This window comes from Scyliorhinus torazame, unplaced genomic scaffold (genome assembly GCF_047496885.1).
Source record: "Scyliorhinus torazame isolate Kashiwa2021f unplaced genomic scaffold, sScyTor2.1 scaffold_1559, whole genome shotgun sequence".
Taxonomy (NCBI): Eukaryota; Metazoa; Chordata; class Chondrichthyes; order Carcharhiniformes; family Scyliorhinidae; genus Scyliorhinus; species Scyliorhinus torazame.
The window spans coordinates 1-27,636 of NW_027309286.1; the positions used below are offsets into that span (position 1 = coordinate 1).

At 48.2% G+C, this 27,636-nt stretch overlaps 1 protein-coding gene across 1 annotated transcript in view; it reads right to left on the reverse strand.

Moving 5' to 3' along the window:
- Window positions 1–1,753: 1,753 nt before the first annotated feature.
- Window positions 1,754–27,636, reverse strand: part of LOC140407481 (lysosomal protective protein-like) — a 37,750-nt gene continuing 11,867 nt past the window's right edge. The window contains exons 6-11 of the mRNA XM_072494933.1: window positions 14,746–14,830; window positions 13,592–13,741; window positions 13,101–13,231; window positions 8,296–8,458; window positions 6,879–6,968; window positions 1,754–3,204 (exon numbers count right to left, since the gene is read on the reverse strand). Of these exons, the coding sequence (XP_072351034.1) occupies window positions 3,121–3,204; window positions 6,879–6,968; window positions 8,296–8,458; window positions 13,101–13,231; window positions 13,592–13,741; window positions 14,746–14,830 (703 nt within the window). The 3' untranslated portion in view covers window positions 1,754–3,120. The remainder of the gene's footprint in view (window positions 3,205–6,878; window positions 6,969–8,295; window positions 8,459–13,100; window positions 13,232–13,591; window positions 13,742–14,745; window positions 14,831–27,636) is intronic.

Here is a 27,636-nt window from a genome sequence, read left to right on the forward strand (position 1 = left end):
AATTCCAACAGCAGAGGAAAGGGGCCTTGGAGGATTTGGCCAAAGTGGTGAAGCCGCTTAGGGCGGCGATAGAGCGAGCAGAGGCAGGAGGCTCAGGGCCTGGCGATCCAGATTGTGGAAGGGTCGGTGGGGGAGCAAGAGGATTGGCTGAGCTCGCTGGAGAGGGGATGGTATTGAGCAGCCAGAAGAGCCTGAGCAAGAAATTGGAGGGCCTCAAGAAACACACCAGGAGGCGGAATTCGGGGATTGTCAGGATGCTTGAAAGCATCGAGGGAGCTGAGGCCACCAAGTATGTGGCAAGCATGCTAGAGAAGTTGATGGCGGACGGGGCCTTTGACCACCCCTTTGAGGTGATCAGGCGCTGAGGAGGAGGCCGCAGGTGGGGGAACCGCCGAAGGCGATGGTGGTGAGGCTGCAATGGTTCCTGGATAAAGAGAAGATCCTGAGGTGTGCAAGGCAGACCAAGAAATGCAGCTGGCAGGGGAGTGAGCTGTGGATTTACCAGGACCTGGGTGCAGACCTGGCTAAATGGATGGCCATGTACAAGCGGATAAAGGCGCCCTCTTGAAGGGGGTGAAGTTTGAGATTTTGCACCCTGCCTGCTTGTGTGTAACGCATCAAAAGCAGGAATTTTATTTGAACTCACCAGAGGGGTGATGAACAAGGGACCATGGACTGGGAGAAGTGTGAGGACATTTAACTTTGGAGAAGTAAATTGGGCACATTGGGGTGGGTGTCAGCAGGGGAACGGGGATGTTGTGCCTTTTTATTTTTGTTGGTGGTTGCGAGGATTCTGGGAAGGGGTGGACTGGAAGGATGAGGCGAGTGCCACCATGCTAGCTGGGTGGGTGAGTTAACAGGAGTGAAGTTGGGGGTTGCCAGGGAGAAGGTCTGGTGGGGGGGGGGGGGGGGGGTGCTTTGGAGTTGGTTTTTTGGTTGGTGGTAGTGGGGAGGGTTGCTGACATGGGTGTGGTGCAGTTCGGAAGGGAGAGATCGCAGCAGACATCGATAGGGGCGGGCTTGGAGAGGTGCAGGAGGGCGGGGCTGGCTTAAAAAGGTGCGGGCTGGGACATGGGTAGAGGCCTTCCAGAGGGTGAATGTGTGCGAGGTGAACGTGCCCTCGTCATGTGCGATGTTAAGCCTCATCCAGTTTCAAGTGATGTATAGGGCCCACATGATGGTGGCGACGATGAGCAGGTTTTTTGTGGGGGTGGAAGACAGGTGTGGGAGGACCCGCAAATCACATCCACATATTCTGGGTGTGTCCAAGACCGAAGGGGTTCTGGCAGGGGGTTCTCAGATGTTATGTCCAAGGTGCTGGGTGTGGGGGTGGCCCCGAGTCTGGAGGTGGCGTTATTTGGTGTGTCAGAAGATCGGGGAATCCAGATGGGGAAAGAGGCCGATGTATTGGCCTTTGCCTCACTGATAGCCCGGAGACGGATTTTGTTGTGTTGTGTTGGAGGGACTTGGAGCAGCTAAAGGCGGGGGTGTGGGGAGCGACCTTGGCAACATTCATGCAATTGGAGAAAGTCAATTTTGCTTTGCGGGGGTCGGTAGTGGGGTTCACCCGGAGGTGGAAGCCGTTATTGTTTACTTCGCGGAGGATTGAGGAGTCAGCGGGGGGAGGGGATGTGGTGGTGTATTGGTACGGGGGAGGTTGGGGATTTGTGATTTGTTTGTTCAGGTTGATGTTATGGTCTTCTGATATTTTGTGTATCTATGTAAAAAGCCTTGAACAAAGCCTTTAAAAAAGTTATTTTCTGGAGGAAGTAAAGTTGAGTTTATTCAGCACTCACTTTTTCTTAACAATCACATTTAACAATTATCTTTGAAAGCTAATTAAAAACTTCCCACAGGGAACTGATTGACTTGGACATTCCAATGATTAGCAAGCTCGAAATTACAAAAAGCCACATTCCAAAACGGGATTTTTACCTCAACATAGCAACAGCAACAGACTTGGTGAACTGAGCTGAGGGGAACTTCCTGTGAGCACAGGACCCCAGGCTGGGCCTAGGAACTCCCCGTGTACACACTGCCCCAGGTGGGTCAATGGGGACTCCATGTAGACATAGGGTCTCAGACTAGGCCGAGGTGGCTTCCAGTGTACACAGGGCTCCAGACTGGTCTGAAGTGGAATTCCTGCGTACACACGGCCCTGTTCCAGACCGTGCTGAGGGGACCCTCCCTATCGAAGGGTTTTCACTGCATATGAGGAAGGGTCTGATTCCCAGGGCAATGATACAACCTAACATGAAAGCGTGATGTGAGATGTTCTGAATCGCCCTCTGGGGGAGATTTATCTTTTTATAATGGTCATTGTGCTGGGTCCAATATTTTGTTTCTGGTTGCTGCTCCATACCCTGATTAGCCAGTGATGGTGAGTGGCCCTGACAGAGAATATCCAGGGTGTGGGACTGGCTCTTGAAACATGGGTTTCAGACAGTCCCAGGAACACTGACTTTAATAGGAATAAGAAAATGCAGGGTGCCCTTATTGAGCACTCCCGGCAGTTTGAGCTCTTTTCTCCTCTTGTTCTCTGATTATTGACAGCAACCCTTCTCTCACTCAAGTTGGTATCCTGATCGAATCTCTCTTACGAGGCAAGGTGTTTTGTTTCACTTGGCTCAGCTTGGTGCGGTTTGCTTTGACAATAAACGGGTAGCACAGTGGTTATCACTGTTGCTTCACAACGCCCCAGGTTCGATTCCCGGCTTGGGTCACTGTCTGTGCAGAGTCTGCATGTTCTCCTCATGTCTGCGTGGGTTTCCTCCGGGTGCTCTGGTTTTCTCCCACAAGTCCTGAGATATGTGCTTGTTCGGTGAATTGGACATTTTCAATTCTCCCTCAGTGTACTGTAAATTCTATGTGTACAGTACCTTCTGCACTGTAAATTCTATGATTCTATGTACCTGAACAGGTGCTGGACTGTGGTGACTAGGGGCTTTTCACAGTAACTTCATTGCAGTGTTAATGTAAACTTACTTGTGACAATAATAAAGATTATTATTATTAAAATCCCAATTATATGTGAAAGATGGATAGAAAATTAACAATTAGATGAGAATAAGGCAACAAGATAGCAAAGCAACGAGCTGCAACGGCAAGACTGTGTTCCTATCAGTACGCAGCATTGGCGAGGAAGGACCGAATCATATTCAAGGCTCGTGCTGGTGCCCACTCTGGTACCAAGTGTCCAGCTCCCTGAGGAAGAGAGAGAATGAAGAGTTAGGATCATCACCACCCTGATAATTCTAATCCATACACCAATTCCACTTCCCTTCCTGAACTAGAAACAGTCCATAATAACCAGTGTTCAGGGAAGTTCGTTGCTAGGCATTTCATCAGTGATGTCATAAAGCAGCTCCATGACACTTTGCCTGAATATTGTGACATCACAGATGGAACTTGGCAACAGTGAATTTTATTGACAACAATGTTGCTGTGCCAACCAGCTAACCAATATTCAAACACGCACATCCGATCACAAATGTTACTGTTCTGGGTAGATTTGCAATTTCCAAAGAGTTGAGCCATTTCTCCTTGATGGGAGACATGAGTTGCTACCTCCTAATCGATACTGTCCTTTTTACTGAGTATTCCAGGTGAGGATTGGAGTATGGGACAGGAACAAAGAACAATAACCAGTGACGGGATGATGCTGACCCTCTAGGTTTTGGGAGTATCAAACTACAGGAAATGGGGATGCCTGTATATCAAGGCAAGCGTCTACCACCGACATCTCAGGCAGCTCGGGGTGGACAATAAATGTCCGCCTTGTCAGCAAAGCTTCAGAGAGAATTAAAATAGACTGGAGGGTGGAGTGTTACAGAGTCAGTGCAAGACGAAAGAGGGGTGAGTATGATGGGGCTGAGTTTCTTGGGAGGGTATAACAGCGGTCAGTGAGAGATGGCATGTGTGGTAGCACTGATTGGAAATGTTAGCAATTTGGTGCAGAGGAGGGAGGAACTGCTGTTTTTTTGTTTCTGAGACTTGTATTGGTCCCTTTAAACTTGAGTTTACAAGTGTTTAAAATGCTCCCCTGGTTTTCAAGGTTAGTACAAGATAATGGGCCCGATCTTCCAAACAGAGCTAATGTTGATTGCAGGGATCATTGCATGCTTCTGTCTTTGCATCCTCTCAGCTAGGACCTCCAATTGCAGTTAGAACAACAAAGCTTTGACGCAGCCATCCAGGAGAAAACTGGTGGAGACCTCATTTTAGGAAGGTTTATAAAGTCTCAAATGTATGGGTGGGTGAATGGAAAAGTGGATAAATGTATGGACGAGTGAGTGGATGGCGAGATGGGAGAGGATAGATGGACTTCTGGGCTCTCAGCCAAGCCAAAATTGACCAGGAATCCATTGGAGTACTGAAACTCCTCGGCCACAGAGAAAACATTCCTTGACTGCTGCCAGCTAGGTCAGGAGTGCAGGTTGTGGGCTCATGATCCAAACTAGCCCACCCTGTTAAAAAGGCATTAGTGAAAATTGGGAATTCTGGAATCGGACCTCAGACTCCATTTTTAATGATCACGAGACTTGATGAAAATCCATTCGGGAGTCATTGAGTTGGAGCGTGAGCACTCTGACATATAAGGGACGGGGGCACAGTATTTGGACATTATGCTCCAGAGTACAGTCACACCTGGCAGAGAAGTATAGATTCAGAATGGGGCCCATGTGACTGATGGTGTAGAATGAACAAAACCAGGTGAGAAAGAGAATGAGGAAGCCCAGAAACGAATCCTATCCAACAGGTACAATGCACTTGCTTCCTGTGAGGATATGGATAAAGACAGCTGGAAGCACTGCTGGAATGTTGCCCACATTTCTCCTGCCAGGAGCTATGGTCATCTTAGAAACTGATCATAGTGACATTGGACTTGCTGATATATCACTTTGTGTCAGGATTTGTAGTGGAGGAAAACGTCAGCAAGATATACATTCCAAGGAAACTTAATATTGAATCGTTGTTTCAAAATTTGTACATGGGTAGCACCAAAACATTGACCCAATAAAATTAAATAAACAATAGAACAGTAATGAAGGACATATTAGCACTGATGAGTGACAAATCCACAGTGACAGAAGGTTTTCACCACAGGGTTTAAGCTAAGTAGGTGTGAATCTTGTAGATTCCCGAGTTACAATCTTCCAAAGTTCACTCGATTTGGAAACCATTCCTCTAGATTGGAAAATAGTGAATGTCACTCTACTATTTTACAAAGATTAGGGGAAACCAGGGGTTTCTAAGCTTGCCAACCTAACATTAATGGTTGGCAAATTGCTCGAATCTGTAATTAAGGATAGAGTAACTGAACATTCAAAATTTTCAGATGATCAGAGAGTGTCAGCATGGATTTGTAAAGTCATGCAGGACAAATCTAATTGCATTTTTTGAAGATGCTATTAAAGTAGTAGACAGGGGAATGTCTGTGGATGTTATTTATATGGACTTTCAGGAGGCACTTGATAGCATTCCTAATAATAGACTGTTAGCTAAAGTTGCAGGTAAATTATTGTCCTGATTAGGAAATCAGCTGAACAGAAGAAGACGGAGTTTAAATAATGCACAGGCACACACAAGCAATATACAGCAGATGTTGGAAATCTGAAATAAAAACAGGTAATGCTAGAAATAGAAGGTCTGGCAGCATTTGTGAAATATGTGTGAATGGCCAAAGACCTTTATTTAGCTACAGTTACTCAAAGTGACACAATGTGACTAGTTGTGTCCGGCTAAGTTCTGTATTGGAGCCTCAACTGTTCACTGTATTTATTCATGGCTTAGATAATGTGATAGACAGTCACATATCCAAATTTGCTGTCAAAGATAGGCAGCATTGTAAGCAATGTAGAATTAAGCATAACATCATAAAGAGATATTGATAGATTAAGTGAATGGGAAAATTGTGGCGAATGGATTTCAAGTTAGGCAAATAATAAAAACTGATGGAAGAATTTCAACAAAATTTGTACACTGGTAGATTATAGCTCAAAGAAGAACTAATAGTTTTTGGCAAAGGGACAAAACTGGATCTGGATTCTGGAATTTTTCAAAGGTTGTCTCAGCTGCTGTGGTGCAATTTGAACCTGCTTTCAAAATATGAGCAGAGCTTTCTGAGCAGGTTGTTGGATATAGATTGCCATAAGTGCAATAGAAAAAAAATCTTTTGCAAGTTTTTATTTTATGGAGCCTCAACCAGGCAGGAAGAAGCCCCTGGAAGAGCTGTGTCATTGTAATAATCTTATGTTAACAAAACATTTGGGGGAATATGCCCCACTGGGTGTCCTTTTCAGTTTTAAAATTGAAATTGATAGATTCCTGTTCACAAAAAAGTAAGAGGAGATGTGAGACACGTCGGGTATGTGGAGGCGGGGGCCACAGATCAACCATGATCTCATTGAACGGCAAAACAGGTTTGTGGGTGCATAAATTGAGTATCACGAGGGTCAACATCAGAGGGGAGGTGAATGGGGTCTCCTACGGGTTCATTCTGCTTTGTGTTTGGGACAATATTTCTACCTGAAGCAAGTTCACCAGGACAGGTTACCTGGTCTTGATCATACTTCTGGTTGTGGAAACTTGCTGGGCACAACCTTGCTGCTATTACAACAATAACTGAACTTCAAAAATAAATAATTGATTTTAGTATTTTGGGACAGACTAAAGTCAAGAAAGGTGTGTATATAAATGCAAGTTTTTCTTTCTATCTCAGATTAACTGTATCAATCACTCTGCTTCATTCAGTGATGTGGAATCAGAATGTGTCTGGTCTCAAGTTACACTTTTATTTCTAGGTGCAGATTCCACTCTTACGCACATGATTCTAGATTAGATCGAAAGGAAAAGCAATGTAAAGTAAGGCGAGTTACCTTGACAGTCAGGAAGGTGAGGTTCCCATACCGTTCGTGGAATCCTGCGATCTGATTTCTGTAAATCCATGGTTGGTAGTCCATGGTTTTCTGGTAGTGAAACAACCAGTGAGTTAATAATTCATTGGGAATGACACACCTCTTACTGAAGCTCAAAGGCCTCCACACAAGTTGGAGATTATATCATGACCTGTAAAAGACCTTGCTCACAGACACACTGCTGGGCAGATTCTGAAATTAGTGAGAGGGACAGTTCAGAGATTGTGGGCAGTATTTTCTGCCCACCCCTTGGCATGTTTTGCTGTGGTGGAGGTGGCCCGCTGGTGGCAGGATCACCATGTCCCACCGCTGTCAACGGGATTTCACATTGTTGGGGTTGCCCTCCACCAGGGAATCTGCAGTGGGGGATCACCATTGGTGGGACTGTATGATCTGCCAGTGGGAATAGCTGAAAATCCTGCCCAGTGTCAGGGTGATTCTGTTGACATAGACCTTTCATGTAGATGGGACACTGGGAGTGCTGAGCTCATGTCAGCATCTGGGATCACAGCACAGTCCCATCTGCAAGGTGCGAACTGCTTAACTCTTTAATTAGCAAGACTGTTTACCCCACTCTCCGCACCATTCCTCCTGACGTTGCTGATCCTTGTTTAGATTCACTTGTACAGGTCTAACACCATTCCCAAGGCTACCAGCCTTTTGGTGAGCATGTTGACACCGTCCAGGACACTAAAACCCCTCCACTCCCTCCACCATAGGCACACAATAGTAGCAGTGTGTACCATCTACAAGATCCACTGCAATAATGTACCTTGGTCCTTCAACAGCATCTTCCAATCCCACGACCACTACCACCTAGAAGGACAAGGGCAGCAGATACATCGGAACACCACCGCCTGCAAGTTCTCCTACGATTCCCTCCCTCACCATCCTGACTTGAAAATCTATCGCCGTTCTTTCACTCTCCCTGGGTCAAAATCCTGAACCCCCCGCAACAGCACTGTGGGTGTATCTACACCACGTGTACTACAACAGTTCAAGCAGGCAGCTCACCACCACCTTCACAAAGGCAATTAGGGATGAGCAATAAATGCTGGCCTAGCATGACACCCACATCCTGTAAATGAATAAAAACTGAAACCTCAGCAGACTCTTCATTGTTGATCCAGGTCTTACCCCACCCCCATCTACAAACTTTCCACAGGGGTCAGTGATTAGTCACAGCGAAACTCCCACTTATTAACTCCCTTCCATAACTACAAACATCTCCACTGCCCCACACCCAGAGCTGGATCAGCTGCCTAACTGAGCACAGAATGTGATGATAACAGTATTTAAACCTGAAAAGTTTACAGTCACGGAGTTTTATAAATCAATTCAGTACATCTAAGCTTGAGTCTGAGTATCAAATACATACCTTCTGATTCAGCGACTGCACAAACCAGTTTTCACCAAGGAAGTTACAGACCATGTCAGTGTCTCCGTTGTAGACCAATGCACGGAGACCCTTGCTGAGCAGTTGCAGATAGAAGTCTTGCATGTTGTCATAGATTTGTTGGTAGTTGGCACTAACCACTGAACTGCAGGGGAGGAGAATGTTTAGCTCAGGTTAGAATAAATACAATAAATAACTCTAAATTAATCCAAGATTCTGTTCATGAGTTTAGAAGGACACTGAGTAATCTAATGGTGGCATGGTCTAATCGAGGTGTTTAAAGTTGTAAAGGAGTCCTCAATAGATTTGATTTTCGTTAGTCAAGCGGATTAAGTGTCAAAGAACCAAGGCAGCTAAATGGAATTGAAATCATTCTTGATCTTATTGAACGGCAGACAGACTTGAGGGGCTGAATGGCCTCTTGTTAATGCTCGTATTGAACACACCCACTTGTAAATTCAGGTAATTGGAGCATTCCAGTTGTTGATACTTAACTTTATTTTCTCTCTTACAAAACAAGTTTAAAATGTTTTTCCCCTGGCATTTGTGTGTATATAGGGGCTGTTTAGCACTGGGCTAAATCGCTGGCTTTGAAAGCAGACCAAGGCAGGCCAGCAGCACGGTTCAATTCTCATACCAGCCTCCCCGATCAGGCGCCGGAATGTGGCGACTAGGGGCTTTACTCAGTAATTTCATTTGAAGCCTACTTGTGACAATAAACGATTTTCATTTCATTTTCATTTCATTTCATATATCAAACACAACCACAACCAAAAATAGAGCAAACAGGAATTCACATAGCAAATAAATATCTAACACTAAACCGTCCAGTCTCCATGCAGCTACCCTCCACCTCCCTTACCTCCTTTTTTAACCCCCCACCCCCCGGTCCCTCCATTCTAGCGCAAGTTCCGTCTTGTGGGCTACCAGGAAACCAAAGGCCAGCACATCAACCTCTCTCGCTCCCTGGACTCTCGGGTCTTCTGACACTCCAAAGATTGCCACTTCAAGACTCGGGACTACCTTCACCCCCAACACCTCAGACATAACGTCAGCAACCCCCCCCCCCCCCCCCGCCACACACATTCCCTCTAGCTTCGGAGAGCCTCACATGTGGACATGGTTCCCGGGCCCACCCGCACACCGCCCACACATATCCTCCAACCCCTCAGAAAACTTACTCATCCTGGCCACTGTCATCTGTGCCCTGTGGACTACCTTGAATTGAATAAGATTAAGCCGTGCACACCAAGAGGATGCATTCACTCTCCTCAAAGCCTCCCCCGCAGCCCAGCTTCCAACTCCCTCCCCAGCTCTTCCTCCCACTTGCCCTTGACTTCTCCTATCGGGGCGCCCCTCCCAGTCCATTAGTTCTTTGTAGATCTCTGACACTCTGCCCTCACCCACTGCTGTTTTCGACACCACCTTGTCGGGAGAGAACGGAACCTGCATCCACACACAGTCCCTCACCTTCAAGTACTGGAACCCATTCCTGCTGGGCAACTCATAATCCTCTACCAGCCCCTCCAAGCTCGAAAAGCTGTCCCCAGTGAATAGGTCCCCAAACCGCTCAATCCCTCCTGCCGCCACCCCCGGAACCCATCGTCTAGCCCACCCGGAGCAAATCTATGATTCCCGCAGATCGGTGCTGTCGCCACTGTCCCCACACCCTCAGGGCCGCCACCACCACTGGACTTGTGGAGTACCTGGCTGGCGAGAATGGCAGAGGCGCTGTCAACAGTGCCTCTAAGCTCAGGTGCTTATGTCATGTGAGAGTACCTTTAAGAAATGGGTGTTTAAGAAATGTGCCTTTAAGAAATGGAACTGCTCATGTTACTGAAGTGATGTCAGAGTGTAGGGGGAGCTGAGCTATACTTCTGCTTTTTGAGTTTCAATTTGAGAGGGCAGCTTGGGTGTGTCTGCGTGTTTCCAGTGAGCTGCATGAAGAAAACAAAGGGGCTGAAGTAACCAAAAGCAACAGCACGTTTGAATCCTTTCTCACTATTTATATATATATATATACATATATATATATTGAATGTAACCTAATATGCTCTTGTTTGAAGGTTGGTTAAGTCTTTTGGCTGTTAAAAGGACAGTTGAAACGATTACTTCGTCTTGGGGGTTATCTTTGAATTAATGGGTGTTAAGATATTCAATGGTTGTTTTAAAAAGGTTAACTTGAGTTGATAGAATAAACATTGTTTTGTCTTAAAAAACATTTGTCCATTTCTGCTGTATCACACCTGTAGAGTGCGCCGTGTGCTCCCCACACCATAATCTATTAAAAGTTGTGGGTCAGTTGAACTCCATGCTAAACTTTGGGGTTCTCTAAACTCTGACCCATAACACTTATAAGTGGCTGCCTCCATCCGCTCCTATACTGACCCACTTTCTTACCATGGCTATATGTGCTGCCCAGCAATAGTTCATCAAATTTGGCAGGGTTGGCCACACCCCCCTCGTCCCCGCTCTAGCAGCACCATCTTCACCTGTGGGGCTTTACTCGCCCACACAAACCCCGAGATCAGTGCATTAACCTTCCTAAAAAAAGCTTTTGGAATAAAAATTGGGTGGTTCTGGAACAGAAATAAAAAATCTTGTGACAAACCGTCAACTTCACAAACTCCACCCGCCCCACCAATGACAGTGAGAGCACGTCCCATCTCTTAAAATCCCCCTCCATTTGCTCCACCAGGCGTGCCAAATTCAATTTTTGTAGCTTCTCCCATCCCTGTGCCACCAGATACTTGAAACTTGCTCCCATTACCTTGAACGGCAGCTCACCCAGCCTCCTCTCCTGGACCGGGAACATCTCACTCTTCCCCATGTTTAATTTATACCCAGAGAACCAGCCAAATTCCTCCAATACGCCCATGATCTCCCAATACCTTCCAGTGGGTTCGATTTATAAAGCAATAAATCATCCATGTACAGCGAAATCCTATGCTCCACCCTCCCGCACTATCCCCTGCCAACTCCTTGATGCTCTAAGCACCATTGCTGATGGTTCAATCGCCAAGACAAAAAGCAGCGGGGAGAGTGGGCATCCCTGCCTGATCCCACGATGCAACCTAAAATACTCCGAACTCACCCAGTTTGTCTGTACACTCGTTGCTGGTGCCCAGTACAACAACCGGACCCAATCCACAAAACCCTGCCCGAACCCAAACCGCCCCAGCACCTCCCACATGTAGTCCCACTCTACCAGGTCAAAGGCCTTCCACTTACAAATAAGTTTAATGTATTTTAACCAGCGAGATCACCAAGGCTTGTTAAGAAGACGTGTTACATAGAATATTAATTTATAGTGTCATCAGGTGGACAGCTATTACTTTATAATGTTATTGACTGGTCATACATACATGCTGGGCTTTTTGCTAGGAACACGTTTGCTGAGCAAAGGACAATGGCTACAGCAGCTACTGTGTTGTATTTGTGAAGGGCACAAGCTGATTTATTGAGAGAGTGGCTGAAACTAGAGAGGTCATGTGGTGTGGTTCTTGGGTGCAAAATATACTGGATTTGAACTAACAGAGAGAGACAGCTACAGGGGCAACAACCTTATCTCCCCGTCTCCTCTGGAACCACTCTCATCAAAGCTGAGGTTTCTGTGATTTGAAAACCCACCAGAAGACCTCATTGCTGCAAACTGAGGGGTCTTAGAAGCAGATCCCGAATCAACACCACTGTTCCCAAGAGAAAAGAGAATCAATAAATCAAAACTTTTTCAATCAAAAACCCAAATACCAGCAGCTCCTGTGAAAAGTGACCCTTCAGCTACAAATAACACCCAGACAATCAATGAGCGTTTCTTTCTCCCTTTACTTTTTAAACTTGACAGAGGTTTTAGATCTGATACTCTACAGAGTGTTAGTTCTCTTTAGCATGCTTGCAGGGGTCATTGTGTATGTGTGTGTTATTCTTGTATTAGTGGGTAGTTGGCCAAATTTGTACATTTTAAACCTTTTCTTAACATTTTCTGCAAATTAACTAATTTCTGGCAGAATCTACCCCCGTAGATTCTCTATCCTTTTTATAATAGGAGGCCTGAAACTATATAATGCCCATCCAGTGATTTGTATAAATTGATCATTAAGTCTTCACAATTATTTATAAAATCCAAATTCTGTTGCCCTTATTTTGATTGCTTTATCTATCTATATATGAACTTTCAGCAAACTATGTATTTGAACTCTTGGGGGTCTTTTCATCCACACCTTCAATGTCTTTTGATTTAACGCACACTCCCTCACCTTAAGTTTTCCTCTTTAAATAATTCCCTTTCACTTATCCACATGATGTGGAATTTCCAGCTGACAACCATCCTCTAACATTTCATGTCTTTTCTCGTCGGCGGCCATTTTCTAAACCTCTTGTCTTTGGGGGACATCAGCAATCTTCAGGGTTATGGGGTGAATTTTAACTCTTACCCACAGGAGGTAATTGGTCAGCAGCCCAATTTATACCTCCCTGACTTTCATTCCCACTGACCCCATTTGTAGGGGTTGCAAATTGGCCATTTGATCCACAAGCAGGAACATTCACCCACTATTGAGGTTAGCCGAACTAGACAAGATGCCCAGTTTATCCCCCCCCCCGGAAAATGGGATTAGAATAGAGAGGTGCTTGATGGCCATCGCACACAGGATGGGCCAAAGGGCCTCTTTCTGTGCTGCAAGACTCAATGATTGTGACACTTCAGTGGTAATGAGGGAGTGCTACCCTACTGGATGTGCCGCCAGTCGACGGTGTGTCTTGCTGATACTGCCAGAATGTCCTCTTACCTACAGAGTTCCCAGGTCTGGACAAAGTCTGGGATGTGCAGGGCCTTTCTCACATCTGCGCGATTTAGCCAGGTCCGCTGAGCAGTATCATTGAAACATGGGGGAACATTACTACTTAATGTAGCTGGTTTCTGATAATCGAGAAAAGGAAAGTATTAGGAACACACAGATACACCATGTGATGCACACACATGCCAAAGATAACCAGTGCATCACAGAAAGATAGGTGAGATCATTTTAAAAATGCACTGGGCACTCCAGATAATTGGGAAATATTTTACAGTGTGATCAGGAACTATCTATATGGAAGAAGAGTGAACCATTAGGATTTTGTAGAATTGGAAATAAGGCTTGGGCACATCAGAATTGTGCGGAGAGTGAATGAAATGGGGTCTGGTCCACTGGGAGTGAATGGGATGTGGTTGGGCTCATCGGGATTCTATATGATGGAAAGAGGGTTGGTATATAAAATAGAAATAGACAGTTTATACCTCTGGCACTTCAAACTGGTAAAACCGGAAGAGGTTCTTGAGTTCTGTACGGAACTGCAGATTACTTCCTCTTACTCCCCCAGCACAATTCATATACAGCGCGTACATATTGAGCCCGCTATTGTAGAGGATCGTGAAGACTTTGTAGACCTGGAAAAAAAAGAATTTTCACTGACTGTTTTCTCAGGTTATCTGGATACCCATCACTTTGTCAAATTTGTAACAATTGTCACTCTGTCCAACTGGGAACACACATCTGGGCTTATATCTCCATGGAAACTGACAGTCACGTGCTCAAATCGTTGAGGGCAAGTTGATGAAGCCTTTGTAAAACATTATGGGATCCTGAGCTTTATACACAGAGGCAGGAAGTGTGAAATTAAGGAAGTTTGCTAAATGATTTGTCAAACTGTCAACTATTGTATTAGAAGAGATGAAATAGGAAAATATTCTACGGTGCTATTTGAAGCAGATTAGGGGAATCCCCTCCACATTCTGGCCCTCAGAGGAGGGGGCGGCATAATGACAATGTCACCGGACTAGTAATCCAGAGACCCAGGTACTGCACTGGGAACATGGGTCCGTATTCCCACTATGGAAGCTGGTGGCATTTAAATTCAATTAAAAAGAACAGACAGCTGGAATTGAAAGCGAATCTCAGTAATGGGGACCTTGAAGCTTCCGCTTATTGTTGTAAAAATCCAAATGGTTCAATAATGTCCTTCAGGTAAGGAAATCTGACATTCTTACCAGCTCTGCCCTAGATGTGACTCCAGACCCATAACAATTAGTTGACTTTTGTTGACTTTCTGAAATGGCCAAGCAAGCTAAGGGCAGTTCGGGATGGGCAACAAATGGTGGCCTCGTCAGTGATGCCCATATCCCATGAATTTTTTTTAACTATCTGCAATCAGCAACATTAAAAACAGATGATCTGATAGATTACATTGCAAGCTGTGGGATCTTGCTGTGTGAAAATTGGCTGCTTCATTTACAACATTACCTCGACTTCAAAAGTACGTCATTGGTTTTCAAGCAGTTTGGCATGTTCTGAGATTGTGACAAGCACTAGAAATACAAATCTTTCATATATTCACAAGGTGTGGAATCAGAAAGCGAGCTGTGGGCAATAAGTGAATGAGGGGAAAACCTACTGATTCTCGGCAGTTATTGTTGCTGTTGGTGACAAAGTTGCAGGATCCACCGAGGCAGCAGTATGTGTTCAGGTTTTTCCACAATCTTAATCAGGGAAGAAAGAGAAAATTGTAATTTAAGTCACAACATTGGATCGTGCTTCTTGTGTGTTGAGGGCCAGGCACCCTTATCATGAAATATCATGAGATATTCCCTTCCCTTCCCTCCTTTCCTTCCCATCCCTTTACCCCAGTCTTTGGGCATCCTTTCATTGATCCTCCATGCACTCACTGAGTTTCTTATCTCAGCTGGTAGGAGCCAACAGTTCAATATTGAAATGATGTCGCCGGACAGGTAATCCATGGACCCAGGCTCATGCTCTGGAGACATGGGTACAAATCCCACCATGGCAACTGATGGAATTGAAATTTCAATAATAAATCTGGAATATAAAGTCAGCCCTCTGTATGACCATAAACAACTCTCATTGATTGTCCATCTGGTTCAGTTTTGCCCTTTAGGGAAGGAAATCTGCCGCCCGAATCCGGTCTGGCCTACATGTGACTCTAACAATGGTTATCTCCTAATCGGGGCCCGTTTAGCTCAGTCGGTTGGACAGCTAGTTTCTGATCCAAAGCAAGGCCAACATCGCGGGTTCAATTCCCATACTGGCTGAGGTTAATTATACCCCTCGTCTGAGGTGTGATCTCAGGTTAAATCACCACCAGTCAGCTCTCCCCCCACTTAAAGGGGAAAACAGCCATTGGTCATCGGGGATTATGGTGACTTTACTGACTTTTTTTTTAGGAAACATTTTATTGAAGCATTTATAATTTTAATATTTTAACACTCTAAACAACCGAGCGGTACGTCACACGCAACAACCTCACAGTAACATACGCAATTTCCCCCTGCCCTACCTCCTGACTACCCATATATTAGATTCACTACCCGTATGCTTCACTGCCATGCCTCCCTTTCCCCCCCTCTTCTGCTGATGGTCATTTTTCCTTAAGGAAGTCGATGAACCGCTGCTACCTCCAAGCGAACCCCTGAATTGAACCCCTTAAGGTGAATATAATCTCTAGTCTGAGAAATCCTGCCATGTCACTAACCCACACTCCTGACTTTGGAGGCACTGAGTCCCTCCATCCCAGCAAAATCTGTCTCCGGGCCACCAAGGAGGCGAAGGCCAAAATGTCCCCCCCCTTGGGCTCTCGGATTTTCCGACACTCCAAATATTGCCATCTCTGGACTCAGAGTAACCCTCCCTCCAGGACCTCTGACGTGGCATCTGAGAATCCCTGCCAAAACCCCCTCAGCTTCGGACACGCCCAAAATATGTGTACGTGATGCGCTGGGCTTCCCCCACACCGCCCACATCTGTCCACCACCTCCTTGAAAAACGTACTCATCCGGGCCACAGTCATATGAGCCCTATGAACCACCTTGAACTGGCTCAGGCTAAGCCTGACACACAATGAGCATGAATTGATTCTCCTCGGGGCGTATTCCTATAGTCTGACACCCCCGCCCCCTCCCCCCAACTCATCCTCCCACTTCTTCTTCACCTCCCCGATTGGGGCCCCTTCCCACTCCATCAATTCCTTATATATTTCTGAGACCCTCCCTTCCTCAATCGCTGTTTTTGACATCATCTTATTTTGTAGTCCCCTTAGGGGGCGAGGAAAGCCTGGAACCTGCCTCCGGACAAAGTCCCGTACCTGCAGGTACCGAAATCCGTTCCTACCCGAAACTCAAACTACTCCTCCAGCTGTTCCAGGCTCAGGAAACCTTCCTCAGTGGAGAGATCCCCAAACCTCTCAATCTCACCGTGCTGCCACCTCCAAATTCCCCCATCCAGCCCCCTGGAGTAAACCGGTGATTGTCACAGATTGGTGACCACACCGATGCCCCCTCCAGTCTCATGTGCTGCCTCCATTGCCCCCACACTCTCAGGCTTGTGGCGTACCGACAGAGGTGCCGTTAACAGAGCCTCCAGACTCGTGCCCTTACAAGATGCTGCCTCTACTCGCTCCCAGACTAACCCCTTCCCCACTACCCACTTCCTAACCATCGATATATTAGCCGCCCAGTAATAATTAATAAAGTTCGGAAGGGTCAAGACCCCCTCCCCGCGCCCCCGTTCCAGAAGGGCCTTCTTCACCCTCGGGGCTTTCCCAGCCCATATAAAACCCAAGATCGCCGCGTTCACCTCCCTGAAAAATGCCTTGGGGATGAAGATTGGGAGACATTGAAACACAAACAGCAATCTCGGGAGGACTGTCATCTTCACAGTCTGTACTCTCCCCGCCAATGACAGGGGGAGCAAGTCCCTCTTGTGGAAGTCCCCTTTCATTTGCTCGATCACCCTGCCCAAATTTAACTTATGGAGCTGGCCCCAGTCCCTAGCCACCTGAATCCCCAGGTACCTAAAACTCCTTCCCACCACTTTAAACAGCATCTCCCTCAGTCTCCTCTCCTGCCCCCTTGCCTGGATGGCGAAGACCTCGCTCTTGCTCATGTTTAATTTGTAACCTGAGAACCGCCCAAATTCCTCCAATATCCCCATAATTCCTGCAATTCCCCCCAACGTTATGTAAAGAAGCAAATCGTCCACATAGAGTGAGATCCTATCATAGAATCATAGAATTTACAGTGCAGAGGGAGGCCATTCGGCCCATCTAGTCTGCACCGGCCTTTACAAAGAGCACCCTACTCAAGCCCACGTCTCCGCCCTATCCCCATAACCCAGTAACCCCCACTTAAGCTTTTTGGACACTAAGAGCAATTTAGCATATCCAATCCACCTAACTCGCACATCTTTGGACTGTGGGAGGAAACCGGAGCACCCGGAGGAAACCCACGCAGACACAGGGAGAACGTGCACAGTCCGCACAGACAGTGACCCAAGCCAGAATCGAACCTGGGACCCTATGCTCCACCCCCCTGTCACTGTCCCCCACAAAATGTTCGATGACCTAAGTGCCATTGCCAAAGGCTCTATGACCAGGGCAAACAGTAGTGGGGAGAGTGGACACCCCTGCCTTATCCCCCTACACAGACTAAAATACTCTGATCGAACCCGGTTGGTCCTTACATTCGCCACCGGTGCCTGATATAGCAACTGGACCCAGTCCACTAATCCCGACCCGAACCTTCCCAGGACATCCCACAGGTACTTCCATTCTACCAGATCAAAGGCTTTTTCTGCACCCATGGCCACAACCACCTTGACCTCGTGACCCTTCCTTCGTGACATAATTCTCACGTTTAGGAGCCGCCTAATATTGGACGTCAGGTGACGTCCCTTCACAAATCCCATCTGGTCCTCCCCTATTACCCCCAGGACACAATCCTCGATGTGCGTGGTCAAGATATTTGCCAGCAATTTTGCATGACCCACAACTCTCCGGATCCTTATCCCGCTTCAAAATAAGGGAAATCGATGCGAGCGATAGCGTTGCGGAGAGCACTCTCAACTCCTTCGACTCATTAAAAGCCTTTACCAGCAGCGGCTCCAGCAACCTGGAAAACATTTTATAGAACTCAACCGGATATCCCGGGGCCTTACCCATCGCCCCCAACAGGTCTATAACCTCCCGAAGTCCAATTGGGGCTCCCAAACCTTCCACCAACTCCTCATCTATCCTCGGGAATTCCAGCGCCCCCAAGAATCGCTTTATACCCTCCTCCCCGGCTGGTGGTTCCAATTTATATAATATACTGTAAAATTCCCGAAACACATTGTTCACCCCCGCCGGATCCACCACCACCTTCCCCCCTTGTGTCCTTTACTTTCCCAATCTCTCTCGCCGCCTCCTGTTTGACTTTACTGACTGAACCACCTGCTGAAATGGCCGAGCAAGTCACTCAGATCAAGGGCAATTGGGGATGGGCAACAAATGCTGGACTTGCCAGTGACATCCGCATCCCATAAAAGAATAAAGAAAGACATTTGTGACATTGCTGTCAATGTGTATATAACTCAATGCTTGCATAGATTGGATTACTATTCTTGCAATATTTAATGCACTGTTGCAGATTCTAAAAATCCCAATAGAAATTAATGAAGTTAATTAATCCACTGTGTTTAAACTGTCCCCTCCCCTACACATACTTCTCAATGAGAGAGATTACAGTCTCTCGGTGTAATGATGGCAGTACATCATCTTATAGCTGAAACAGCGTACCATCAAATTACTCCAAATTACAAAAGTGTTAAATGTTACATTAAAAAAAACATAAATGTACAATTTTTTGAATATGAGAAAATGAATTGAACAAATGAATGTTGACTTCAGTTGGACTGAACCACACCAGTGGTTGAAATAAGCCACCATCTCCTTCTCTGGACTCCCACAATGGCCAATAAATGCCAATGATGCTCATATGCCAAAAATGAATATAGAAACAAAGAGGCCAAGACCGCCCTGTTGGGAGCTGGGAACCTCCTGGTCAATTTACCTCAAGATCACTGACAGGCGCTTGTTCTCTGCCATAGATAGTACCAACAGTGCAGCCTCTGATAAAATAGTGCCTCAGACATGTGGGGCGAAATTCTCCAGTATTGGTGCGATGTCCGCCGACCGGCGCCAAAAACGGCGCAAATCAGTCGGGCATCGCGCCGCCCCAAAGGTGCGGAATCCTCCGCATCTTGGGGGGCCGAGCCCTAACGTTGAGGGGCTAGGCCCGCGCCGGACTGATTTCCGCCCCGCCAGCTGGCGGAAGTGCCCCGCCAGCTGGTGCGGAATTGACATTGCCGGGCGGCGCATGCGCAGGAGTGTTAGCGGCCGCTTACGGCACCCCGCGCATGCGCAGTGGAGGGAGTCTCTTCCGCCTCCGCCATGGTGAAGACCGTGGCGAAGGCGGAAGGAAAAGAGTGCCCACATGGCACAGGCCCGCCCGCGGATCGGTGGGCCCCGATCGCGGGCCAGGGCGCCAGATCGCCCCGCGCCCCCCCCAGGACCCCGGAGCCCGCCCGCGCCGCCTTGTCCCGCCGGTAAGAGAGGTGGTTTAATCCACGCCGGTGGGACAGGCATCCTAGCAGTGGGACTTCGGCCCATCCGGGCCGGAGAATCGCGGGGGGGGGGATGCCCGCCAACCGGCGCGATTCCCGCCCCCGCCGAATATCCGGTGCCGGGGAATTCGGCAACTGGCAGGGGCGGTATTCACGCCAGCCCCCGGCGATTCTCCGACCCGGCGGGGGGTCGGAGAATCTCGACCGTGGTCTGTCAATTCAATTCAAAGGAATATTGAGAATTTATTTAGAAAAATAACATTGGCTAAATTAATCCTATCGCTGCAAGCACCTCCTGGCTACAAAAGCTAACTTCCTGTTGTCAATTTTCACCCTTATGAACTCCTGTGTCCACATTTAGAATGTAAGATGTCTATGTAGACTTTTGGCATTGTAATTACCCCTCCCTACCATTTTGGGAAGATTCAATTACATTGTTAAAAAATTATAAATGTTGTTTCTATTATAAATGTAGACATTGGAATGTATAATGGAAACTAAACAATCTCCTGTGACATTGAACATGATAAGTCAGAAAATATCTCTGGCCTCTCTCTGATGTCTCATGTTGCCTCCTCTTTCTTCCTGCTTCTTTCCTCTTAACTATTCTTTTTGCTTCTGCCTTTCTGTCTTGCCTTTCATTTCCTTCCAATGTGAGATGTTGTAGCGGGGCAAGGAGCCTCTAATCAACTGGAGGTTGTGGAGAAAATGTGTTTCCTTACTCTCGTTCAATTCTGGTCACCACACTACCAGAAGGATGTGGTGTCTTTGGAGAGGGTACAGAAGAGGTTACCAAGATGTTGCCTGATTATGGAGGGCATTAGCTATGTGGAGAGGTTGATTAAACTCCGTTTGTTCTGACTGGAATGATGGTGATTGAGGGGCGACCTAATAGAAGTCTACAAAATTATGAGGGGCATGTGACAGAGTCGGTAGTCAGAGGCTTTTCCTCAGGGTGGAAGTGCCAATTACTAGGGGACATAGGTGTAGGGTGCGAGGTGGAAATTGTAGAGGAGATGTGCGAGGGAAGTTTTTTTTACACAGAGTGGGTGGGCGCCTGGAACTCGCTGGCAAAGAGGTGGTGGAAGCAGGTACGATAGTGACGTTTAAGGGGCGTCTTGACAAATACATGAATCGGATGGGAATAGAGGAATATGGACCCCGGAAGTGTAGAAGGTTTTAGGTTAGACGGGCAGCATCGTCGGCGCAGGCTTGGAGGGCCGAAGGGCCTGTTCCTGTGCTGTACTTTTTTTTGTTCTTTCTTGCTGCATCCGATCATGTACTTACATATTCACACCACCTGCTCCATTCTCATACTCTTCCCAAATCCTGCCCCAGTCAGCCCGTTCCTACTTGCTCCCCAAAGAGCAGCTAGAAAAAGGATAGGCTCCCCTAACCCAGAAGCAGTATCTGATTCCCTTCCTTGTCTCCCTTCTGTGATTTTCAAAGTTCAATCTGTTGTGTTTTCCTTTTCCAAAATGAACTCCAATTAGAATAAGGAAAGGCTCCCTGTCTCTTTGTCACCATTTTGCGCTTTGTACCCTAGGAGTTGGAAAGTCACAAATGTGAGAGAAATAACATTTACCTTTCCTAACAAATCAGCCAAAGTTAACAAAAGAAATAAGAGCAGCAATAGGCTATTCGGCCCCTTGAGACTGCTTTGCAATTAAATAAGACCAAAGCCAATCTGATCAAAGCCTGGCAGATATCCTTTGATTCCCTTGTAGATTAAAAATCTGTCTCACGACTTCCGGTTGCGGCGATGCACTGCTAAGCCGCACGTTTCGGCAGTTCCCGTTCTAACGGACTTTTGGGCTCTTTTTGGGAGCCCCGACGGAAATCTTTTCAGACCAAACCCAGTGTGGGGTGACGAAGGAAGGTGTCCCCCCTTGGGGGTGTATGGAAAGGACCAGTGGCAGTGGCCAGATTGCGAAGGATCCTTTGGAGCAGCGGCAGAGAAGAGAAGGAAGAAGCAAGATGGCGGCGGATGGAGCCCAGACGACATGGGGCCCAGACCAGCAGAAATTCCTCCAACGGTGTGTGGAGGAACTAAAGAAGGAGGTGCTGGCGCTGATGCTATTGGCAATCGATGGACTGAAGGAAACACAAAAGGTCCAGGCGATAGAGCTCCGTGGAGTGAAGGCATAGGCAGCCGAAAATGAGGATGAGATACAGGGCCTGGTGGTAAAAACGGAGACACATGAGGCGCTACATAAGAGGTGTATCGAAAGGTTGGAAGCCCTGGAGAACAGCTCGAGGAGGAAGAACCTACGGATTCTAGGTCTCCCCGAAGGAACAGAGGGAGCTGATGTTGGGGCTTATGTGAGCACGATGCTCCATACGCTAATGGGAGCTGAGGCCCCAACGGGCCCCTTGGAGGTGGAAGGAGCGCACCGGGTCCTTGTGAGACGACCAAAGGCGGGCGAAATACCAAGGGCGATAGTGGTGAGATTTCACCGCTTCATGGACAGAGAGGCTGTTCTGAGCTGGGCCATGAAGGTACGGAGTAGCAGGTGGGAGAATGCGGTGATACGAGTGTATCAGGACTGGAGCGCGGAGGTGGCGAGAAGGAGGGCGAGCTTTAATCGGGCCAAGGCGGTGCTGCACAGGAAGAAAATAAAATTTGGGTTGCTGCAGCCGGCGCGATTGTGGGTCACGCATCAGGGCAAGAACTACTACTACGAAACGGCGGATGAGGCATGGACCTTCATCCAAGAAGAGAAACTGGACTAGAACTGAGAGTTGGACGTTGGGGGGGAAACAACGAGGTTGTGGTACAGAAATGTAAATTGGGAAATGGGAGGTTTATTATATAGTAACGTTGGATGGGGAATTACTCTCCCCTTGATGGGGAGACACGAAGAAATGTGGGCGCCGGTGGAAAAAGGGACAGAGAGGGGGGATGGGGAATGAGGGAGCTGTGCCATAGGGGGCGGGGCCGATAGGAAAGCGCGGGGTTTTTCCGCGCTATGGAGATGATGGCAGGAAGATAGGCGCAGGAAGGAAGAGAGCCCCACACGCATGGGGGTCAAAGAGAAAACGGGGGAAGCTGGGGTCAGCTAGAATTATCCGACTTTCGGAAGCATTATGGGGTGAGTAACCATGCTAGATGGGGATCTAGCGGCGGGGGGGGGGGGGGGAGGTGACGACGACTAACTGGGTTGCTGCTGCTGAGTGCAAGGGGGAGCTGGCAAGAGAAGAGTGGTCGGGACGGGAAGACGCCGCCTGGGGAACAGGTGGGTGCGCGGGATCTGGACGGGGGGGCTGGCCCAGAAAAGGGGATGGCTAGTCGGCGGGGGGGGCGAGTGGCCCCCCAATCCGGCTGATCACGTGGAATGTGAGAGGCCTAAATGGGCCGATTAAGAGGGCCCGGGTGTTCGCGCACTTAAAAAGACTGAAGGCAGACGTAGTCATGCTCCAGGAGACGCATCTGAAGGTGGTGGATCAGGTTAGGTTAAGAAAAGGATGGGTGGGACAGGTATTCCACTCAGGGTTGGACGCGAAAAACAGGGGGGCGGCGATACTGGTGGGGAAACGGGTGTCGTTCGAGGCTAAGAATATAGTGGTGGATAACGGGTGAGTGGTAGATTGCAGGGAGAGGCGGTCGTGCTGGTAAATGTATATGCCCCGAACTGGGATGACGCGGGATTTATGAAGCGGATGCTGGGACGTATCCCGGACCTGGAAGCCTGGTAATGGGGGGGGGCATTAATACTGTGCTGGATCCAGGGCTAGACCGGTCTAGATCCAGGACCGGAAGAAGGCCGGCAGCGGCCAAGGTGCTATGGGGATTTATGGAACAAATGGGGGGAGTGGATCCGTGGAGGTTTGCTAGGCCGTTGGCCAAAGAGTTCTCCTTTTTCTCCCATGTCCACAAGGTATATTCCCAAATGGACTTCTTTGTTATGAGTAGGGCACTGATCTCGAAGGTGGCAGGAACGGAGTACTCGGCCATAGCTGTTTCAGACCATGCCCCGCACTAAGTGGATCTGGAACTAGGAGAAGAGAGGGAGCAGCGCCCACTCTGGCGACTGGATGTGGGACTATTGGCGGATGAGGGGGGTCTGTGGAAGGGTGCGGGGGTGTATTGAGAGATACCTGGAGGTCAATGATGATGGTGAGGTCCAGGTGGGGGTAGTATGGGAAGCGCTGAAGGCGGTGGTTAGGGGAGAGCTGATCTCCATTAGAGCCCACAAGGAGAAACAAGAGGGCAAAGAAAGGGAGAGATTAGTGGGGGAGATTTTGAGGGTGGATAAAAGATATGCGGAGGCCCCAGACGAAGGACTATATAGAGAAAGACGAAGACTTCAGACGGAGTTTGACCTGCTGACCACATGAAAGGCAGAGGCACAGTGGAGGAAGGCACAGGGGATGAGATATGAGTATAGGGAAAAGGCGAGCCGGCTGCTGGCCCATCAACTTCGTAAGAGGATAGCGGCGAGAGAGATCGGGGGAGTTCGGGATGAAACGGGAACTATGTAGCAGAGAGCAGGGAAGGTAAATGAGGTGTTTAAAGACCTTTTATGAGAGGCTATATAAGTCCCAACCCCCGGAGGGAAAAGAGGGAATGCTACATTTTCTGGACCAACTAAGGTTCCCGAGGGTGGAGGAGCAGGAGGTGGCAGGTCTGGGGGCGCCAATCGAGGTGGACGAGGTGACTAAGGGACTGGGGAACATGCAGGCAGGGAAGGCCCCGGGACCAGACGGGTTTCCGGTGGAATTCTACAGGAAATATGTGGACCTGTTGGCCCCGCTGTTGGCGAGAACCTTTAACGAGGCCAGGGAAGGGGGGATACTACCCCCAACAATGTCGGAGGCGACGATATCATTAATCCTGAAGCGGGATAAAGATCCGCTGCAATGCGGGTCATACAGGCCTATCTCACTCCTAAATGTAGACGCCAAACTGCTGGCAAAAGTGCTGGCGACAAGGATAGAGGATGCGTCCCGGGGGTGGTGCATGAAGACCAGACAGGGTTTGTAAAGGGGAGACAACTGAATGTCAACGTTTGACGGCTGCTGGGGGTGATGATGACGCCCCCAGCGGAGGGGGAGGCAGAGATAGTGGCGGCGATGGATGCGGAGAAGGCATTCGATAGGGTGGAGTGGGAGTATTTGTGGGAGGTGCTGAGGAGGTTTGGGTTCGGGGGAGGGGTTTGTCAGATGGGTCAGACTCCTATATGGGGCCCCAGTGGCAAGTGTAGTCACAAACCGGCAAAGATCGGAGTATTTTCGGCTACACAGGGGAACAAGACAGGGGTGTCCCCTGTCCCCATTACTGTTCGCATTGGCAATTGAACCACTGGCCATAGCGTTGAGGGACTCTAAGAAATGGAGGGGGGTGGTTAGAGGGGGAGAGGAGCATCGAGTGTCACTCTACGCTGATGACTTACTGCGATATGTTGCGGACCCTGTAGAGGGGATGCCAGAGGTTATAGAACATATAGAACATAGAACATAGAACATAGAACATAGAACAATACAGCGCAGTACAGGCCCTTCGGCCCACGATGTTGCACCGAAACAAAAGCCATCTAACCTACACTATACCATTATCATCCATATGTTTATCCAATAAACTTTTAAATGCCCTCAATGTTGGCGAGTTCACTACTGTAGCAGGTAGGGCATTCCACGGCCTCACTACTCTTTGCGTAAAGAACCTACCTCTGACCTCTGTCCTATATCTATTACCCCTCAGTTTAAGGCTATGTCCCCTCGTGCTAGCCATTTCCATCCGCGGGAGAAGGCTCTCACTGTCCACCCTATCTAACCCTCTGATCATTTTGTATGCCTCTATTAAGTCTCCTCTTAACCTTCTTCTCTCCAACGAAAACAACCTCAAGTCCATCAGCCTTTCCTCATAAGATTTTCCCTCCATACCAGGCAACATCCTGGTAAATCTCCTCTGCACCCGCTCCAAAGCCTCCACGTCCTTCCTATAATGCGGTGACCAGAACTGTACGCAATACTCCAAATGCGGCCGTACCAGAGTTCTGTACAGCTGCAACATGACCTCCTGACTCCGGAACTCAATCCCTCTACCAATAAAGGCCAACACTCCATAGGCCTTCTTCACCACCCTATCAACCTGGGTGGCAACTTTCAGGGATCTATGTACATGGACACCTAGATCCCTCTGCTCATCCACACTTTCAAGAACTTTTCCATTAGCCAAATATTCCACATTTCTGTTATTCCTTCCAAAGTGAATCACCTCACACTTCTCTACATTAAACTCCAATTTGCCACCTCTCAGCCCAGCACTGCAGCTTATCTATATCCCTCTGTAACCTGCTACTTCCTTCCACACTATCGACAACACCACCGACTTTAGTATCGTCTGCAAATTTACTCACCCACCCTTCTGCGCCTTCCTCTAGGTCATTGATAAAAATGACAAACAGCAACGGCCCCAGAACAGATCCTTGTGGTACTCCACTTGTGACAGAACTCCATTCTGAACATTTCCCATCAACCACCACCCTCTGTCTTCTTTCAGCTAGCCAATTTCTGATCCACATCTCTAAATCACCCTCAATCCCCAGCCTCCGTATTTTCTGCAATAGCCTACCGTGGGGAACCTTGTCAAACGCTTTGCTGAAATCCATATACACCACATCAACTGCTCTACCCTCGTCTACCTGTTCAGTCACCTTCTCAAAGAACTCGATAAGGTTTGTGAGGCATGACCTACCCTTCACAAAGCCATGCTGACTATCCCTGATCATATTATTCCTATCTAGATGATTATATTGAGGGAGTTTGGAGATTTCTCGGGATACAGGCTAAATATGGGGAAGAGCGAGCTTTTTGTAATACACCCCGGGGACCAGGGAAGAGGAATAGACGCTCTGCCGTTAAGGAGAACGGAAAGGAGCTTCCGATACTTGGGGATCCAGGTAGCTAGGAACTGGGGAACTCTACACAGACTTAATCTGACGCGACTGGTGGAGCAGATGGAGGAGGATTTCAAGAGGTGGGATATGCTGCCGCTCTCATTGGCGGGCAGAGTGCAGGCGGTAAAAATGTTGGTCCTCCCGAGGTTTCTTTTCTGTGTTTCAATGTATCCCCATTCTGATCACAAAGGCCTTTTTAAAAAAAATAGACAGGAGCATTATGAGCTTTGTGTGGGCAGGGAAGACCCCGAGGGTAAAGAGGGGGTTCCTGCAGCGCAGTTGGGATAGAGGGGGACTGGCGCTGCCGAGCCTGAACGACTACTACTGGGCCGCCAATGTGGCGATGGTTTGTAAGTGGATGAGAGAGGGAGAGGGGGCGGCGTGGAAGAGGCTGGAGATGGCGTCCTGTAAAGGAACGAGCCTAAAGGCGCTGGTGACGGCGCCGCTGCCGTTCTCCCTGAAAAGGTAAATCACAAACCCACTGGTGGTGGCAACCTTGAGGATCTGGGGGCAGTGGAGGCGACACATGGGGGTGATGGGTGCCTCGGTGTGGCCCCCGATCAGGAATAACCACAGGTTTGTCCCAGGAAGGATGGACGGGGTGTTCCAGAGTTGGCAACGAGCAGGAATTAGGAGACTGAGGGACCTGTTTATAGACGGGACGTTTGCGAGCCTGGGAGCGCTGGAGGAAAAATATGAGTTGCCCCCGGGGAATATCTTCAGATATATGCAAGTTTACGAGGGCGTTTACGAGGCAACAGGTGAGGGAATTTCCGCAGCTCCCGACACAGGGGATCCAGGATAGAGTGATTTCAGGGGTATGGGTCGGGGAGGGCAAAATGTCCAAAATATATCAGGAGATGAGAGATGAGGGGGAGGCGCTGGTAGAGGAGCTGAAGGGAAAATGGGAAGAAGAGCTGGGGGAGGAGATTGAGGAGGGGCTGTGAGCTGATGCCCTAAGTAGGGTAAATTCCTCGTCTTCGTGTGCCAGG